The sequence below is a fragment of the Diplotaxodon limnothrissa genome, linkage group LG4, assembly GCF_057381915.1.
Source record: "Diplotaxodon limnothrissa isolate DT_005_m linkage group LG4, D_limnothrissa_male_GT1.1, whole genome shotgun sequence".
Classification (NCBI taxonomy): Eukaryota; Metazoa; Chordata; class Actinopteri; order Cichliformes; family Cichlidae; genus Diplotaxodon; species Diplotaxodon limnothrissa.
In genome coordinates this window covers 9,370,909-9,385,687 of record NC_140599.1, presented here as the reverse complement: position 1 = coordinate 9,385,687, position 14,779 = coordinate 9,370,909, and the positions used below count along the sequence as shown (strand labels likewise).

Sequence of the window (14,779 nt, the reverse complement as noted above, 5' to 3'; positions counted from 1 at the left end):
TCTTAAAGCGAGAGGACTAAAACTATTATAATGTCAACAGTTTGCTCACCAGGTGTGGGCTTTGGGCAGGTTGTTTGTGCTGGCGTCAATCTGGTGAATGGTGAAGAGTCGGGGGCCAGCAGCACCTGTATACAACAGCAATAAAAAGGATATTTACATACCTGCATTGTACTGTGTCGAACTGAGGACCACATAAACAGAACAAACATGGAAATGTAGTCTATAATTTAAAAAAAACAAAACAGTTTTTACAATTTGTAACCAGCTTGAATTCAATATTTGGTACGACCTCATTTATTCTTCAACACAGTCTAAACTCTCTTAGGCAGCTTCTTGTCATTTCTTTAAGTAGTCTTCAGGAATAGTTCTCCAGGCTTCCTGAAGGACATTCAAAGCTCTTCTTTGGATGTTTCCTTTGTTCTGTTCTCTGCTTCAGTAACATTGAGGCCAATGCACGACTAATTGTGCTCCATTGTGTGATTGTGTATCCAGGTTTGCTTTTACCGCACTGGCTGTGTGTTTGGGATCATTGTTGTGCTGAAAAATTAAGCTGTGGCCAATCAGATGCTTTCTAGATAAGTTTGTATTTTGGATCAAAATCTGATGGTACTTTTCTGTGTTCATAATTAGTTTTAATAAGATCTCCAACACCATTAGCTGAAATGCAGCCTCAAACAATGACAGAGCCTCCATAATGGTTTACAGATGGGTGTAGAGACCCACTGCTGTACCTCTCTCCTGATCTCCTCCATATATACTGACAATGATTTGAACCAAATGTGGATTCATCACTCCATCAGACCTGTTTACTCTCATTTAGTTCTTGTGTAATTCAGCATATCTCAGCCTTTTCTCCTTCTTTTCCTTCCTTAAGAATGTAAGAATGAGAGTTGTCTTTTGGCGTCTGCAGATATTTTACTCAAGACAGGACGATCACGTTATGTAAGGTGTTGTCAGCATGTGGATCGCTGTGTACTGCTCATGCCAGGGTGATGTGTCTGTGCACAGATCTGTCTGCCAGGACGGACCAGGGTGCATATCAAGTCGCAGAAATCCAGACAGAGACAGGCAAACACTCCAACACGCACCTGTGTTTCATGTTTTCATCCTGAATGGTATTACCTTGGAGAGCCTTAAAACCTTGGAGGGGGACCCTGGAGGAACCGGTGACAAACTGCAGCAGCCGGGCTCGGCGTTCCTCATCGAAAGACTCCACAGCTTTCCAGAACCATTTAACGATGTTGCTGTCTGGAGTGCAGTGCTTGAGTCGTGTGTTGGACTTCCAGTCGTTGATGTCGATTTTACCCAAGCCGCACACAATCAACTACAGAGAGAGAGAGAGAGAGAGAGAGAGAGAGAGAAAGTCCTCAATTAGAGTGAACAGACTCACAAGCTAAGCTGAGCAACATAACATCCTCACACAAATAAGGAGATGTTAAGTTACCTCTAGCTCCTTCTCATCAAAAGCCTTGAGAAGGTGTTGGGGGATGACCTCGTTGAAGCCCTTCTGCAGAGCCAAAAACTGGGCTTCTATGCCTCGCAGGAAACGCCAGTTTACGTAAAGCCGCACGTACTCCTTCTTTGTGTCCTGGGTGACGGAGATGCTTTTCCCATTGGGCTTGAGCTCGTGCTGGATGATCTCTCCATAAGCATTATGCTCTACACAGAAGGTGTGGTCCAGCACACCTGTGATGTCATTATCCCTGGAGGAAGATAAACCTTTAAATTACTTTTGAAGAGTCAAAACAGGCTTAAAAAAAAAAGGCATCATTAGTAATGTAACATTTTAAATAAGTGGTAATCAGTAAACCCAGCAGGTAGAATGCTAAGCCGGAGTAATGCCCTGACATCATGTCACATTACATAATTTCTTTAGAGATTATTAAAGTATTCTGACTCTGATGAGTCTGAAAATATGTGATTAACAGACCACTGATGTAAAAACTGGTTTTAAACCATAGGGGGCGCTGTCATCAAAGTTAGAAGAAGTAAACACAGTTATACCCCCCCACCCCACCCCTTTGCATAACATGTACTGACATAATGGGAATAAAATTGTGAGTGATGTGTTGTAATGATCCAGAAATCACAACAAAAAATGAAAAGAAAAGGAACGCTGCTCTGACTTGTACGTACAGGATCCAGACAAGACTGTTGTGCAGGTCAGGATCAACAGACTCCATGTCATCCAGGGTGATGGGTTTACCCAGCAGCTGTTTGTAGAAGGGTAAAGTAAAGCCCCCATCGATGTAGTGGCCATGGAACACTGCCATTCCCATGATACGGCCCACGAAGTGAAAGTATGACAAGTGCTCCTGAATGCAGACAAAACAAACTTCAGTTTCCAAATGAATAGATGGCGGCGAGTTATCTGCAGACGTGAATGTTCACAGTGTATTTTGGACTCTTCCCCCAGACTGTGCTCAACATAAACACACACCTCTCTGACAGGAGGAATGTACAGTAATATGAAGCTGCTTCTACATGGCAGAAGCAGTAAATAACGAAGGTGAACCTACATCTCAACCACACTACGCAGAGGCTGCTTCTCCACTCACGCAAACATGAAAGTGCTAATTAATGTTAAATGACACCAGCTTAAACATAGCGCAATGACGCCGTGTAAGGTAAGACAAAACGCCAAGAAGTCCCTGATGGCAGCTGCACAGCAAGCTGTTATGAAAGAGGACGGCCTTGGTGTGACAGTGGCAACATCTAAAGGAACCAAGCAAGAGAAAAAAAAATTAGGAGACGAAAAGAAAGAAGGAGAGGAATGAAGGAAGAAGAAAGGAAAGAATGAAAAAGACAAAAAAGAGAGGAAGAAGAAGAAAGAAGAAGAAGGCAGAAGGGGAAGGAAGGAAGAAGAAGGAAGAAGAAGAAAAAATAGGAAATAAGAAAGATGTTTATGTGTGTTTATTTACTTATTTATTTAAGAAAAAGAAAATCCCATCTTTTTTGTGGACACTTGGTTCTAAAAGCATATTTCCAACATGGCTGCAGGTTATATGTGCAACTCACAGGATTGACTGCAGAGTCGGGGTTAATCTGCAGAGTGTAGATGTCATCACGGGAGTACTGGAACAGGCCGTAGTACGGGTTCAGCATCTCATGTGACAGCAGATAGAGCCACTCCCTGCACGGGGGTACAACAAGCATGGAAGAACAGAACAGAAAGCAGTTACACTCTCTGCACTGTAATCCCAGACCTAAACAGGAAAAGCACCTAACAACAAAACAGACGGGTATCAGGAGGCAGATGCCGTATTCACAGTTGGTCAAACTCTTTACCTCGCCACTCCTCCATAGTCGAGCCCCTCTTCACCTCTAAACTTCACCATCAGCCTTTTCCACAAATCCTTTGGCCTCATCTTCATCACCTGCCGATAGGATTCCTGCAACGCAGACACAAACATGTCAGGAACAGTGTCGACTTAGCTAGATGCTGATGTTAGAGTCACTGAGAAGACTCGCGTAATGCTGCGGCCGCTGTCAAAAATCGCGCGTGGCCAGTTCCCCCGTTACCTTCTGGTCATGAAGCACACATACAAGAACACAGCCCTGACCGCTGATCCTACACCTGCAGCTTTTGTGGCCATTGAAATGAAAGGCAATGGCTCAGAAGCAGAGGTGTGGACTCGAGTCACATGACTTGGACTCGAGTCAGACTCGAGTCATTAATTTTATGACTTTAGACTTGACTTGAAAAAATGTTCTAAGACTTGTGACTTGACTTGGACTTTTACACCAATGACTTGGGACTTGAATTGGACTTGAACCGGTTTACTTGAAAAGACTTGATATTTTACCCCAAATATAAAATTTAACATGCATATTATATAGAGATTGAAAATGTGACGTCATTCACGGGTAGAACCGCAAATGATTCTGGGAACTCGTGGCAAGCGGTACTAGCGCACGCAGGCTTTCAATTAAAATCAGTTATACAGCGATAAAAAGAAACACAAAAATGTCAAGAAGCTGTTGTATTATTAACTGCAATAGCCGGTCGCATGACAGCCACGGGAAGCCGACGGGTAAAGAGATCGGTTGTTATCGGATTACCTCGTTGAAGAGAAATTGTTCATGTTTCCGAAGTAACAAAGATGCGACGGATGGCCTGGATTGCAGCCATTCAAAGATCAAATATAACGTCCCAGAACACTCCAGCTCACAGGTTAGTCTGCTCCAAGCATTTACACGAAGGTCAGTGTTTTTTAGTAGTTAATACGTCATTTTCATAACATAATTGGTGATATAGGTTACAAGCAAGAACAGAAATTGTCGCGCTATGCTCCTTTATTTATTGTGCATAAATAGTGAATTGTCCTGACACAATATTGTGTTTCGCTTCTGTTATTATGGTACATTGACAAAAACACATACTTTTATTCACAGGATAAAACAGTTGTTTTGTATCACTAATTGCCCAGTACGATTACAGCATACAATATTGTTGTCACTGCTACATTTCTGTGATGCTACCAGAAATTATTTCCACTACTAATTAATTACCGTTGAGCTCAAAGGTCCTATTAATAAACGGTTAAGGAATGTGTATTTATGACGACAATTTGTGAGACTGGTAAACTTATGATACGTACGATGGTCTTTCATTCTACACGGTGCGTTTCAAGGTCCTGCACCCATCCGTCGGTAAACTGTACCTGGGCTTGTTGCAGTGACCTGAAGTTACTAAACTTCATGAGTGTATGCACTCACTCCAAGAACCGTATAATTATAAATATGCATATAAATATGCTACGATGAGATAGCTGACTTCATCTAACTAGCAAATGTTGTCCAGGCTACGTTGGTGATACAGTTTTTTTTAATGTGTATGATATTTTTGTCATGCGATTTTAAAGCTGGTCCTACAACCGCATCCAAGAATAACATGCAGCTTATCTCAGAACTGTCGGTGAAAATTATTCTTGGAGCTAGGTTTAATTGAGCTGCATTTTAAAGAGGTGCAATTTCACAATTTGTGTATATTTTCTAAGTTCACTATTTTGTCATGTGTTGAGAAAAACACAGATTTAAAAATTACATGGTCTAACATTTACATTTAGCATAACTGCAACATTATTTTTTCGTTTGTTTTTTTTAAAGACTCGAAAGGACTTGAAATTCAAAGTTTCAGACTTGTGACTTGACTCGGACTTTTACACCAGTGACTTGAGACTCGACTCTGACTTGCCTGACATTACTTGAGACTTGACTTGAGACTTGAGGATAAAGACTTGAGACTTACTTGAGACTTGCAAAACAATGACTTGGTCCCACCTCTGCTCAGAAGCCATGTTGAGGTCTTTTATGCTAATATGGCAGTGCATTTTTTTGGTTTTTTAGCAGTTGCTTCCAAGGATTTAGGACGACCTAAATCAGCGTTCCTCCCACGTGCGACCGGCTCACAGTGTCGTGTGGGGGGGATTCATTTAAAGTGGATTAGGGGCAGTTATAATAAACACAGTCGTAAGACTATAATAACACCGCCTCTTCCACAGCCAGGTTCCGCTGTGCCCTCCAGACGGAGCAGACAGCTGAAGGGTGCTGGGGAAGAACTGGGAATGTCTTATCTGCGCCGAAAAAGCACACACGGAGACAGCTCTGACAGTCCACCGCCTAACACTCGCCTGTTCACTCATAATTTAATGCTTCAGCTGGTCTGGAGAAACTATGCAGTTATGTCTCGCTCAACCTCAAGATGTCCTCTGCCCCGCCTCCCCCCCACCTCCACCCTCTCTCTCGCTCACATCGAGATCAGCCAACAAAAATGTCTTCGTTCAGATTAACAGACGTGGCTGTTCCAGCACATTCCAGTGCATATTTTATGAGGGTCATGCAGTCTGTTGCAGGTGTTGTTGTTCTGGTGAAGGCCCTGCACGTCATAAGACACGGGAGGAAAAAAAACGAAGAAGGAGAAAAAAACCCAAAAAACCCTCCCCCGCTGAGAAAATGTACTTCATCTCAAACAAGAGGGTCTGCTTTAGATTTTGAACAGACTGCCTTCACACATCATAGATAACTGTGTGCGTGCGTGCAGGTGTGTGAGAGAAATCGCTCTTACAGCCAAACTGCTATGGGCAACGACCTTTATGGGAGCACACACGGAGAACAGGGGAGAAAAATACCTATAAATAACGTGTGCAATTACAAGCTGCTCAGCGGGTACACAAGTAATTGTGGTAGTTGCTCAACTTACAAGGCATGTAATTTTGTAGCATTATGGAGAAATTGAGGGCATTGATTGTTGTGTGTTTTTGGGGAGGTTTTTTTTGCCAAATGTCAATATGTCGGCTGGAGTTTTAGGTTAAAGGATCAGGTGGTTGTGCAACGGAGCGCATTTATTATTTCCACAATCTCATTTCAAATGTTTCGCACATGCTCTGGCTCTCAAGTGAATACTCTCCTGGTTTAAATCACGTACCAGTTTCTGAACATGCAAGCTTTAGTTGTAACGAGGACTTTTCCTTTCCCTACTCACCTCAAAGATCTCCTCGCGGGACACCTCAATGCGACAGTGGCCGGCCTGAGGCTGCTGCTGAGACAGTTCCTGGCGAAGGATCTTGAGCTTCTGAACAAGATCTCGCTTGTACTTGGGCACCGTGAGGCACTCGGCCTCCTCGGGGAGCTGACCGGGGGACACCAGAGCCTGCTGGGCCTGATCCTTCAACTGGTTCTGACGACTGCAGGGGAAAGATCACACGGAAAGGCAGAGGAAGATGAGAACGGGCCAAAAGAAGGAGACAAAAAGACACACATCGCTTGAGAGAAAAATAAGCAAGCACTAGTGCAAGAATAACAAGAGAAAAGCCAAAAGGCTCAAAAACGCGTACTTTCTTAGTCCTTTGCTGAGTGCAGGGAATGAGGAGTAAACACACTGAGGTCATCTGGTAAGAACATCAAGTCAAACAGCTCCTCACATACACACAGACATATAGTAGGTGGAGGTGGGATTACTGGAGGTAAGACATCACAACGTGCGCACGCATACATTCCCCCACACCTGGCAGAAACCTCGCACACAGAGATGACTGAATTGAAAACTGTCTTTTAAAAAAAAAATACATACTCTGTTGTTTTTGACTCATCACATAAACTTGAGCTAATGTAAGGTCCTCAAGGCCATCCCTCAGAGATGTGCAGGCACATTCTGACAAGTCCAAAAGTTTGTCACCAACAGTCGGCGAGAGAAAAGCCTACACACGCTGTCATACCGCATACTGGCCTACAAAGTAGAAAAGCAGCAACTAGATATTTGGTCAAAAGTAAGTCAAGGCAGGATTTACCGTCTGCTTTGGCATATGGAAAATGTTGTGTGGAAGGGAAAAAGAAAAGCATGGATCTATACAGCTAAACAGAAGAGTCACAGTCGGCCTTCACTAAAGCTACTCCCCAGTCAGGTCTAAAGTCTTACATATCACAACACGAAAATGGTCTTAAAATTAGGCTACGTCCACGCTAATACGTTTTCGTTTCAAAATGCATCTTTTTCTCTCCGTTTTGGCCTCCCGTCCACACTGAGACGCCGTTTTAGTTCAAGGAAAATGCAGCGTTTTGAAAACGCATACATTTAATGCCGTTTTCGCTTCACAGTGTGGACAGCGAACCCGGAGCCTTTTCGAAAAGGATGACACATTTTAGTCGTGTGACCAATTAAACTAAGATAGTAGAGGGCATTATACAGCAGTTGTTTTGTTTGCTCTCAATTTTGACAGTCCTCTCAAAGATTAATATCAGTTTGTACATGCTCCAGATAGCTTTTCTTCAAATTCTTTAATTCTCACTCGTTTTTGCAACTTTGTACTTTTGTGTTACTTGCAGCAACAACTCCACCTCATTGTTAGCCCATTTAAAAAACTCGGTGCTTTTCCTCGACATTTTGCAGCGACGCTTCAAAGAGCCGGAAAGTAAATAAACAGCAGACAGTAATGAGGCAGGTCGAATCTTCTTGCGTTTCACACATGCACAGTACTGGAACGTAAGCGTTTTCAGCCGTTTCAATGTAGACGCACAACTCTGTGAAAACGATAGTTATCCGGGCTAGTGTGGACGTGGAGCGTTCTGAGGCTAGTGTGGATGTAGCCTCAGCCAAATACAACCTGGGATGAATAATAAAAGGTCACATATTGTTACGCTGTGTCACATATTAATACACAAACATTCAGCTGAAATGCAGGAATGTGTAAAAAATTAAGTGCATCCTAATAACGGCACAATGCTGCTGTGCTTGGGATCAGAGTCCTTTTGCACGACCCAATTTCAGCCAAACTTTAGCTGTCAGACAGACGGCCTCATATTTGACTCTAGAATACTTTGGTATACAGAGGAGTTCATGGTCGACTCAGTGACTGTGAGGTGCCCAGGTCCCGTAATAAGCCCAAATCATCACGCCTCCACACCACTGCGTTTGATTTTCACCAAATATTACATATTTGTAATATTACATCCATCCATCTGTCGAATGTAGAATGATGGGTTTTAAAACCAATCTTTCCCAGATTGATGGGCAGCAACATTTGCTTAATTACGATGAGTGCTGGTCTCTTTCCTCCATGGCATTGTGTTAACACACACCTGAAAGGCCCGAACTGACAAAACCTCAGTTTATATGAAGACCCTCACCCTTGCTAATCATCAGTTAACAAACTACACTTGATTGGCAGCACCTGGCTGCCATTACTCTCTTAATTCCTATGAAACCAGTGAAAAGGTTGGATTTTGACACACTGCATCTGCATTGGGCGTTGTACATCTGAAGCCATATTTACCTAATTTTAAGACCAAAGCATTTGAAAATGTTCACAATTAAAGAGTTTCTATGGTTCATTTTTGACAAGTGTTCAGTGTTTTTCTTTATAACTCGCTCTTTAAACTATAAAAGCTTCAAGTTGTGCATTATTAGGAACACGGCCACTTTGATTGACGGTTTGGAGGTGAGTAGGCTGTTCGTTTTCAGTTAAGGCACTGAACTGAATCGTGCGGTTGATGTTTTTTTGAAGCATTTGTAAAGCACTTGTCTGTCAAGAATGATGGCCTGTGGTATGGTTAACTGTAACTACAACCCACCTGTGAGTCTGTGTGACAGTTTGGGTATTTTATTTGATGCTACTTAGTACTATGTCTATATGTTTCAGCTCGCTAGGTAATAGCTTCACCATCTCATCCAACAGAGGTCGTTCACAAAGCACTGGGTGGTCATGTTAATCTTCTTTAGATCTAAATGTCTGCATCAGACTGCTCTACATAAGTATAAAGTAAGCAGAGAATAAAACACTAATGTTTTAATTTAAACACTGCTGCCTTTTAAAGTTCTTACCGCCCGATCAATAGCGAGACTGTGATCTTTGTCTGAGGCTAATGATGACCAAGCTCCCGACTCCAGTGTAGAATACAACTTTTGAGTTTGGTTTGGGAAGAACGCCTCAGAGGGGGGTACACAGCACACACACAGAGTCAAAAGAGCCTCTATGAGGCCTTCACTAAAGGATTATTTACACAGTGGCCTTTTGCACTTCAGTGGCCCGGGGGGGCAGGCATGAGCAGGGTCATAAACACCAGACTGTGGAGCTGAGCACAGAGGGTGGCTGACACACACACACACACGCACACACCACAGTCTGCGGGCACAGTATGGCTATGTAGGAAGTAACACTCAAAAGGGACGCCAAGGTTAAAACAATCATGTCCACGCCAACTTTTATCAGGTTTTCAGTGAGGCAAAGAAACACAGGGAGGAGACCTAAAAACGTGTCCAGAGTTCGTTTAGCTCAGCACTACTACCTTAAACTATCCACCCAACAGCTTGCATTCCCCTGCACCACAATGACAACTTCTTGAAAAAGTGACTGAGTTTGGTTTTGGTGACTGCCAGGCAGAATCCAGTTTGGCTTTTCAATCACTTCCTGCTATCCCAGAAAGCCACAGGGCCCCATAGGACACTGAAGACCTCCTTGTGAAGCCCTTTATTTCCTGCAGACTAGACTTAGAGGGAGGGAAGGCAGGAAGGGCACTCTCCTGACAGCCCAAAATACTGTAGACACTCAGATGTTGGGAGGGAAGGAGCAGGAGAGGAGGCACAAGCATCTCTCGCTGCACTTTCCCCCATAAATCAAAACGTCCCTGCTCCGTCTCTCTGTCTCTTTCGCTCACAGTCGTCGGCCCTACGGCTCTGTTCTCCTTCCAAAAGCTCACCGAGGAGCACGACTCTGGTGCATGTTACCTGAAGACGCTCACTGCAAAGACAAGTTGTTGCAATAAAAGCAATGTTTTCGCTGCGCAACAAATCACAAACGTCTGAGAGGCTAATATCATTTCTCATGCAACTGTACAGACGGGCAATTCTGCAGCCAGGTCTTAAAACCAGACGAGGATTCGGTTACCTATTGGACAGTGACCTTGACCATTCAAGCGGCTGGAATCTGCAGAGGATTGCAACATCACAGAGGAAGTTTAACCAAAACCACACTCTTGATGCTCAGGATGTTTCTTTAGCAAATAAAAAGAGGGCAATAAACTATAACACTGACAGATGTATATATAAATATATATATATATATATCTCAAACATTTTTCTGGGGTGACAGCACACGGAGGGTGAACATTTTTTAAAAATCTGATAGAAGGCAGATGTCTTGAAGGAAATGCATGAAGAATGATGTGTTTTCCAGACTTTTGTCACGAGTTAGAAAGTCATTCCAAAGCTGTGACAGAACGTAAAAAAGCCTATAGATGATCTATTATATGGTAGTTGTAAAGAGAAAGGATTAACATAGATTTATGGAGGTTTTGCATATCTCAGACCAAGGTCCAAGTGTTCTTGAGTAACCAAGACTTAACACACGCACACAAAAAAAGAGGAACCACACAGCACAAGAACTCCAATAACTGCAGACATTTTTCTATCTTACTTTAAAAACACACACCCACTTATTAGCTAATCTTCATATCATAATTTATACACAATCAAAATTCCATTTTTTCTCCTTTATACATCTGGTCATAATTATGCTTATGACAAATTATTATAAACAAATGTGGCATGCAAAGCAACCAATTTTATTTTTTTAACTTTGTTAGGAGGGCCACAGGGCGCAGCTAATCCAAAAGCCCAAACACGTCCTTTGATCCATCAGAAAAGAGAAGGAGGGGAAAAAAAGAAGAAAGAAACATGATCTCCGTGTCGATGCATTCCATCTCTGCACGGAGCAGGAATGAGGTCAGGCGGAGAAAGCCCACCAAAGCACCCGTACACTTCTGCAGCTTTTGCAGAGCAAAGGCCTCTGGGTAATTCTACGGCGGCTGCTGATGCTTCTACGCAGTGTGTGTTTGAACAGCTGCGCAGGGGAAGAAATTCTGAGCATGTGCATCCCCGCACGCCGACATGCACCGAGCGCGGGCCATTACAGTTCCTTCATTTACTTTGGGCATAGAATTTATGCTTCGCCTCCTGGACGTTGAGACGCTGCTCGGCCGCAGACACGCCAGCCTCGGTTTCCACTCTGCTATTTGATGTCTGGCCAAAGACAGCTTTGTGACGGATAGTGTGCTAAAACGCCTTTACGATCAAAACCCTCTGCATGGACTGAGGAATTTGGAAATTTGAAAAGAAAGAGCGTGCGGGGGAAGTGCCCTGTGTATGTATTTCTGTGGGTGAGTGCTCACAGACGTCTGCTCAGCAGAAGCAGTGCGCTGGGTGTTGAACGTCTGCAGGTGGTGAACACGCAGGATCCCGGGGCAAAAACATTGGCTCAGAGGGAGGCAAACTATACGAATGAAGTCTGGCAGTGTCTGCTTGTGTGTGTGTGTGGGTGTGTGTGTGTTGCTGGCACAAAGCCCGACCCTTACCTGACATTCTGACTCTCGATGCCTCCTCGAGAACCATTTGGACTTGGACTGCAGAGACGAAATGGAAAGAAAAATAAATCTTTGCTTTTGCATCGGTCTATTTCACATTTTTCCCCGATTGAAGCGTCCCATGCTTACTTTAGGACTAGATGCAGGTTAGCGGAGAGGCGCGGGTCTGTGAACTGTGTGGTTCGGTTGTTATGATCGACAAAGTACACTCTCCCGGTTGCCGTGTTCCGTATTTCCCATCCCGGAGGTAGAGGACCCAGTTCCTCACAGTTTACATTACTCAGATCTCTGAGGTGTACGAAAACAGCAAACAAAGAGTTAGAAAGCGCAAATTTAATGTAGGGTAGATATGAAACACGTGAAAGCACTAAGCACTGAAAAGAATTAAAGCAGACAGCGGGATTCTGAATGTCTGAGAAATCACTTTTATTCTGTTTTTCTTCTTCCTCCCATCTAAAACTATTTACAGCTGCCCTTCAGCCTTTCAGCTGGACTCCAGGGAGACCAAGACGTTCAGAAATTGCAGCTACGCTGGCGCTAACCTTTCAGTTTTTAAGATTTGGAGCCAAAGTGACCAGAGCCTCACAAGCTGTGGCTCCTGACAGGCTCCTATCTAGACCAATAAAAACATCCTCTATCACTCATAATCTCATTGGATGCAAGACAGAAGTGATCAGTCGTGATTTATTGAGCGAGCGCACTGAAGTCTGTTTCTACACATTTTAGAGATTGTGCATTCTTTCAGAATACGGTAATCAATAAGATGCACATGCCTCAGCGGGTGTTACTCAACAGCCTCTGGTATGACTGAGTGAGACCTGTGTGCTGTTGGCCATGTGGTTCGGGCCTTTCGGTACTCATGCCAGAGGACCGAATTGCTCTCAGAGCCCCGTGACATGGGTCTTCTCACAGCATGTTAGGCTCATAATTATGGGCTCAAAATGTGGTCATAAATATTTTGTACTTGTAAAAAAGATTTGTGTGTGCGTAAAAAAGATTTGTGTGTGCGTAAAAAAGATTTGTATGTGTAAAAAAGATTTGTGTGTGTAAAAAGAATTTGCGTGTGCGTAAAAAAGATTTGTATGTGTAAAAAAGATTTGTGTGTGCGTAAAAAAGATTTGTGTGTGGACTTAGAAAAAACCCCTGCAAGTTACAAGTATGGATTTTTGACCCTATTTTTCTTCCCTTCATCTGATTGGTCAATGTCATGTCAATCACAAATGTAACAATCCAATCAGAGAACAGATGGGTTTGGCTGTCGAGGGGCGCTTTTTTTGAACTGCAGGTCTTTGAAGGGAATAAATGCCCTTTTACATGCCAACCCAGCGTTTTCCTTCATCACCACGAAGGAAAACAGTCTGTGGTTGTCCGAGTTTGGTGATTTTTATGTCACAGGTCTACGTGTTTAATACAGGGACTTCCACAGCCTTTTCAACAGCGCTGCGGACCGCGGGGTGGGGGCGGGCAGTGTTTTGGAAATGACAGTCTTCATTACAAAGCTTTCTTCGTTATGAATTAGCATACATGTTTTTATTGAACATTTGAAGAACTAGCAAAAAAAACAAACTCTTGTAGAGGACATAAAGTCAGAGATAGAAAAGACAAGGAGCAGGTGCATCTAGTACAGGTAGAGCAGCTGCAAAAACCCACAGAGCCCAGCAGCCAGCGTAACAAATTCTGGATCCTTTGCTTTTAGTTAGCAGTTAGCATTAGCAGCGTATCCTGCATCTGATGTGAAAGGACTTTTATGCTGCGCACTGTGACTCACAGTAATGGTCCTGGGTCAGCCCTGACTTTGTGTTAAACTAATCCTAAAGTAATAATGTTATTTCTAACCACTGATATACCACAACTTTTTCCTTTCAACAGCTACTGAAAGTTAGGGGACCTAGCTGCTATCGGATATTTATATAGCGATCCTCCAGCTTCAAACGGTATCACCCTTCAAGGACCTGCAGTTCAAAAAAGCGCCCCTCTGACAGCCTAACCCATCTGTTCTCTGATTGGATTGTTACATGTGTGATTGACATGACATTGACCAATCAGATGAAGGGTAGAAAAATAGGGTCAAAAATCCGTACTTGTAACTTGCAGGGTTTTTTTTTCTAAGTCCACACACAAATCTTTTTTACACATACAAATCTTTTTTACGCACACACAAATCTTTTTTACACATACAAATCTTTTTTACACATACAAATCTTTTTTACGCACACACAAATTCTTTTTACACATACAAATCTTTTTTACGCACACACAAATCTTTTTTACACATACAAATCTTTTTTACGCACACACAAATTCTTTTTACACATACAAATCTTTTTTACGCACACACAAATCTTTTTTACACATACAAATCTTTTTTACAAGTACAAAATATTTATGACCACATTTTGAGCCCATACATAATCAGCTCCAGGTTTACGGCGCACTGCAAGGCGACCGGGAATAACACGAGCTATGGATTCTGTCAGGGGGACCGTGAAGTATAAGAAAGAAGGATAAGTGATTTTGGTGTCTTCCCCATTCCCCCCAATTAAAATAGCCAATTGTCTACCACAGACAGTCTGTGTGCAGTGACCTGAAACTTTTGATTCTAGCAGCATATCATGAAAAGTGGAGCCAAGCAACAGGTTTGACTACATTTATTCTAGAAGCATTTTTGGCTTTAAACTAGTGTTATGTGTATGCATTTGGACGTCCTGTGAAGAATATACCTGGGTACCCTGGGATCGTGCCACGTGCTGACACCTGTCTGAGTGTGGAGGAAGTAAACTTGTCCTTGCTGTGTTGTCCTTTGCTCTGTAGTAAGACAAAAACATACAATTAATCGTTCATTATATGTTCGCTTGAACACTTAGATTAGGCAATTAAATGTGCATCAAATCATCCAGACGAATTTGAAAAAACAGAGTTGAGT

At 42.9% G+C, this 14,779-nt stretch overlaps 1 protein-coding gene across 1 annotated transcript in view; it reads right to left on the bottom strand.

Annotated features, from left to right (window-relative positions):
• Window positions 1-14,779, bottom strand: part of LOC146633250 (E3 ubiquitin-protein ligase SMURF2) — a 55,576-nt gene that overhangs the window by 2,296 nt on the left and 38,501 nt on the right. Inside the window, exons 9-18 of the mRNA XM_085351414.1 lie at window positions 14,577-14,661; window positions 11,986-12,144; window positions 11,848-11,895; window positions 6,485-6,686; window positions 3,289-3,392; window positions 3,019-3,133; window positions 2,137-2,315; window positions 1,445-1,703; window positions 1,123-1,324; window positions 50-125 (exon numbers count right to left, since the gene is read on the bottom strand). Coding sequence (XP_085207540.1) covers window positions 50-125; window positions 1,123-1,324; window positions 1,445-1,703; window positions 2,137-2,315; window positions 3,019-3,133; window positions 3,289-3,392; window positions 6,485-6,686; window positions 11,848-11,895; window positions 11,986-12,144; window positions 14,577-14,661 — 1,429 coding nt within the window. The remainder of the gene's footprint in view (window positions 1-49; window positions 126-1,122; window positions 1,325-1,444; window positions 1,704-2,136; window positions 2,316-3,018; window positions 3,134-3,288; window positions 3,393-6,484; window positions 6,687-11,847; window positions 11,896-11,985; window positions 12,145-14,576; window positions 14,662-14,779) is intronic.